Source organism: Geospiza fortis, unplaced genomic scaffold (genome assembly GCF_000277835.1).
Source record: "Geospiza fortis unplaced genomic scaffold, GeoFor_1.0 scaffold244, whole genome shotgun sequence".
NCBI lineage: Eukaryota > Metazoa > Chordata > Aves > Passeriformes > Thraupidae > Geospiza > Geospiza fortis.
In genome coordinates, this window is record NW_005054370.1 from 2,341,654 (window position 1) to 2,344,875 (window position 3,222).

Here is a 3,222-nt window from a genome sequence, read left to right on the forward strand (position 1 = left end):
TTTATCAGAATGCCGGGGAGCTGCTGATCCGCAAGCTGCCCTTCCAGCGGCTGGTCAGGGAAATCGCCCAAGATTTCAAAACAGATTTGAGGTTCCAGAGTGCGGCCATCGGTGCTCTGCAGGTACTGCCGAGGGCCGGCTGGGCTGCGGTGCCGGGGGAGCTGCGCTGAGGGTTTTTAACAACGTTTCTTGTGCTCTTGAAACAGGAGGCCAGCGAGGCATATCTGGTGGGTCTGTTTGAAGACACAAACCTGTGTGCCATCCATGCCAAGAGAGTCACCATCATGCCCAAAGATATCCAGTTGGCTCGCAGGATACGGGGAGAGAGGGCTTAAGTGAAGGCTGTTTTTATGGTGTTTTGTAGTTAATTCTGTAAAATACTTTGGTTTTAATTTGTGACTTTTTTTGTAAGAAATTGTTTATAATATGTTGCATTTGTACTTAAGTCATTCCATCTTTCACTCAGGATGAATGCTAAAAGTGACTGTTCACATAAACCTCAGTGATGTTGAGCCTCGGGCTCGGGAGTGACAAGTTGCTAATATGCAGAAGGGATGGGTGTTCTTTCTTGCTTCTCATGCATGTTTCTGTATGTTAATGACTTGTTGGTTAGATAAACTTGTAAGGTACTAGAATTGATATAAATGTGTACAGGGTCCTTTTGCAATAAAACTGGTTATGACTTGATCCAAGTGTTTAACAATTGGGGCTGTTAGTCTGACCATGCATCACTGTGATCAAATGTGGACTTCCTTCAGAGGGTGAAACTTCAAGTCTTAACCACAGTGTAACTTACAGTTTCCTAAAAACGTAAACCTGGCAGCTATAGAATACACTATGTGCATTTATAATAGCTATTTTATATATTGTAGTGTCAACATTTTTAAATTAAATGTTTTACATTCACATGTGAGGAGTCTTTGTCATTTGGTTTGAATGGGCTTGAAGAAGCTTCTGCCTCCTACAGATTCCTGTAATCCTGGGCTGCTGCTGTGGCAACTAAACTTCTGCTGACACCAGAATGGAGAACTTTTGGAGTATTTTGGAGTTTTTGTGCAGCTTCAGTCCTTGCTGTAGTCAGAGTGGAGCCCTACAGCTGTGTAGGGTCCAGGAGGACTGGCCCAGGCTGCAGTGGCTTTTTGGGGGACTTTGCTCTGATCAGGGCACAAGCTTAGCTCCAGCGGATGCAGGGAAAGTTTATTTTGGACTTGTGACTGGTCTGGCTGAAGCAAAACGACCTGGCTGTTCCTGAGCAGTGCGGGGGGGGAGCGTTCCCATGGGATTGGGCTGTGCCAGTCCTGGATCTGTATGGGGAGCAGCTGATTGAACACCCTGGGAGCAGATGGGCTGCTGAGCACATGGGTGGGTTCTCCATGGGATTCTCATTTCCCATCCAGATTTTTGGATGGAATGTGATTGAACTCAAACCTTTGCTTCAGGCTGGGCCAAGGCAGGTCTGGGTTCCTCAGCTGCCAGGCCCTGCTGGGCTGTGGTGGAGGAAAGTGCTCAGAGGTAATTAACAGTGAGCTTAGAGGGCAAGGCCGCTCAGCCCTGCCAGAACAGGCTCTGCGAGTCAGGCTGGAGCTGTCACAGAAAGCAGCACAGGGAAGTGGTTGAGCCAGCCCGGCTTGATTTCTTCCAGCGGAAATTGTGCTGTTCTGGGGCAAGAGTAGCAGCAGTCCCCACCAGGCTCGAGTATCCGTGATCTCCCACACGATGGTGAGGGAGAGGATGATCTCCCACCATGATGGTGAGGAAGAGCAGGAAATCCATCCCAACTTGCTCTGGGAGGCAGGGCCTGTATCCCTTAGCTGCCGCTGGGCCGGTGGTGCCTCATGGTGCTCTTCTCCCTCAGACAAACCACTCTGTGTGCTTGAAGCCTGCAGCTGGAGGAACAGGCACTCCTCACCACCTCACACAGCCTCCTCCTCCTCACCTCCCTGTCCTACACTGCTCTGAGCAAACCCAGCCCCTGGCTCGCAGCAGAGTCCTGCCAAAATCCTGTTCCTAAATGGTAGGTTTTATACAAGTGTTTTCCTATTCTCCTTGCTAAAGCTGTAGGGGGAAGGATTCCTTTGATGCAAAGTAATTAGGTTCACAACTTAGACACAAAGTTAAGCACCAGCTGGAACTCAAATGAGGCTCAGTGATCTCAGGTCAATCACCTGGGCAAGGTCTCTCTCTCAGCAGGGACCCTGCTTGCCAGGAATGTCCCCATGGGAAATCTGAGAATCCTCGGTGGCCCATGTAATTCAGGAAGAACCACACAGCTTGCATTTAGGCCAATTGAAAATGAAAAATTCCAAGTCAGGATTTTTTTTTGGTGAATGCTTGGTTTGGTGCTGAGCTGCAGTAGCAGCCTCAGCTCCTGCAAGAAAAGCACGTTTAAAATAACATCCCTTGAAAACGGTATTTCCTCCAAGTCCTTACTGGAAACAATGAAGCAGCTGGGTATGCCTAGAAGCTGTTTCTTAAAATAAAATCATTGTCAAGTGGTTCTTTATAAAAAAACCCCACACCAGAAAAATATCAAAATACCTCTTCATCTTAGTAACCTCAACAAAAGAAAATAAGTCAGATCCTGCATGTGGTGGACCGAACAGAATTCCTGGTATTCCACGGTGTGACTGATGGTAGCTGAAGCCTTAAACCCTTCCCTTACCGATTCTCCCCATGATTTCCTCACATTCTTGCTCAGAGCTGGATGCAAACACCAGGCAGTCGAACGTGCTCCCGTCAGGGCTCTCGGGTGAAGAGCTAAAAATGGAAACACGTCCATTTTCCAGCCAGCTCCGAGCCCAGCCCTGCCTCCCACCACAGCAGGACCTTGTGGCTGCTCTGGGCCTTGTTCAGAGGTTTCCCAGAGCTACATCCCTCTGTGCCCTGCCAGGACCCACAGGCAGCACTCACAGCACACAGAAGGCAAAGATCCTGGGGCTCCATGTGCAGTGTCCCACGCAGGAGATGGAGGGGTAGGGATGGGGGCACAGGAGCTGTGCAGGGCACAGGGAGGGGCTGTTTGGGGCTCTGGTCAGGCCCTGTCAGCCCCATTCCTGGTTTATTCTGTCCCCAGGACCCCTCCAGCTGGGCTCCCCATGCCACCAGATTCCCAGACCTTGGATGTCACTCACTCACCTTGGAAGAAGCCTTCTCCTGCACAAGGACTTCTGCCTCCTTCACATCAAATAAAACCTCCTGCAGGGGGGATGAGGAGGAAGAAGC

At 49.7% G+C, this 3,222-nt stretch overlaps 1 protein-coding gene and 1 long non-coding RNA gene across 2 annotated transcripts in view; one reads left to right on the plus strand and one right to left on the minus strand.

Annotated features, from left to right (window-relative positions):
• The window catches only part of LOC102037385 (histone H3.3), a 1,189-nt gene extending 281 nt beyond the window's left edge, over positions 1-908 (plus strand). The window contains exons 2-3 of the mRNA XM_031059915.1: positions 1-122; positions 207-908. Coding sequence (XP_030915775.1) covers positions 1-122; positions 207-335 — 251 coding nt within the window. The 3' untranslated portion in view covers positions 336-908. The remainder of the gene's footprint in view (positions 123-206) is intronic.
• A 916-nt stretch (positions 909-1,824) lies between these two features.
• On the minus strand, positions 1,825-3,017 carry LOC115948282. The gene is made up of 3 exons (XR_004082117.1): positions 2,911-3,017; positions 2,663-2,757; positions 1,825-1,886 (listed from the first exon to the last, which is right to left on the minus strand). It is a non-coding gene; the product is annotated as an uncharacterized LOC115948282 (long non-coding RNA).
• Between the last annotated feature and the right edge of the window lie 205 nt (positions 3,018-3,222).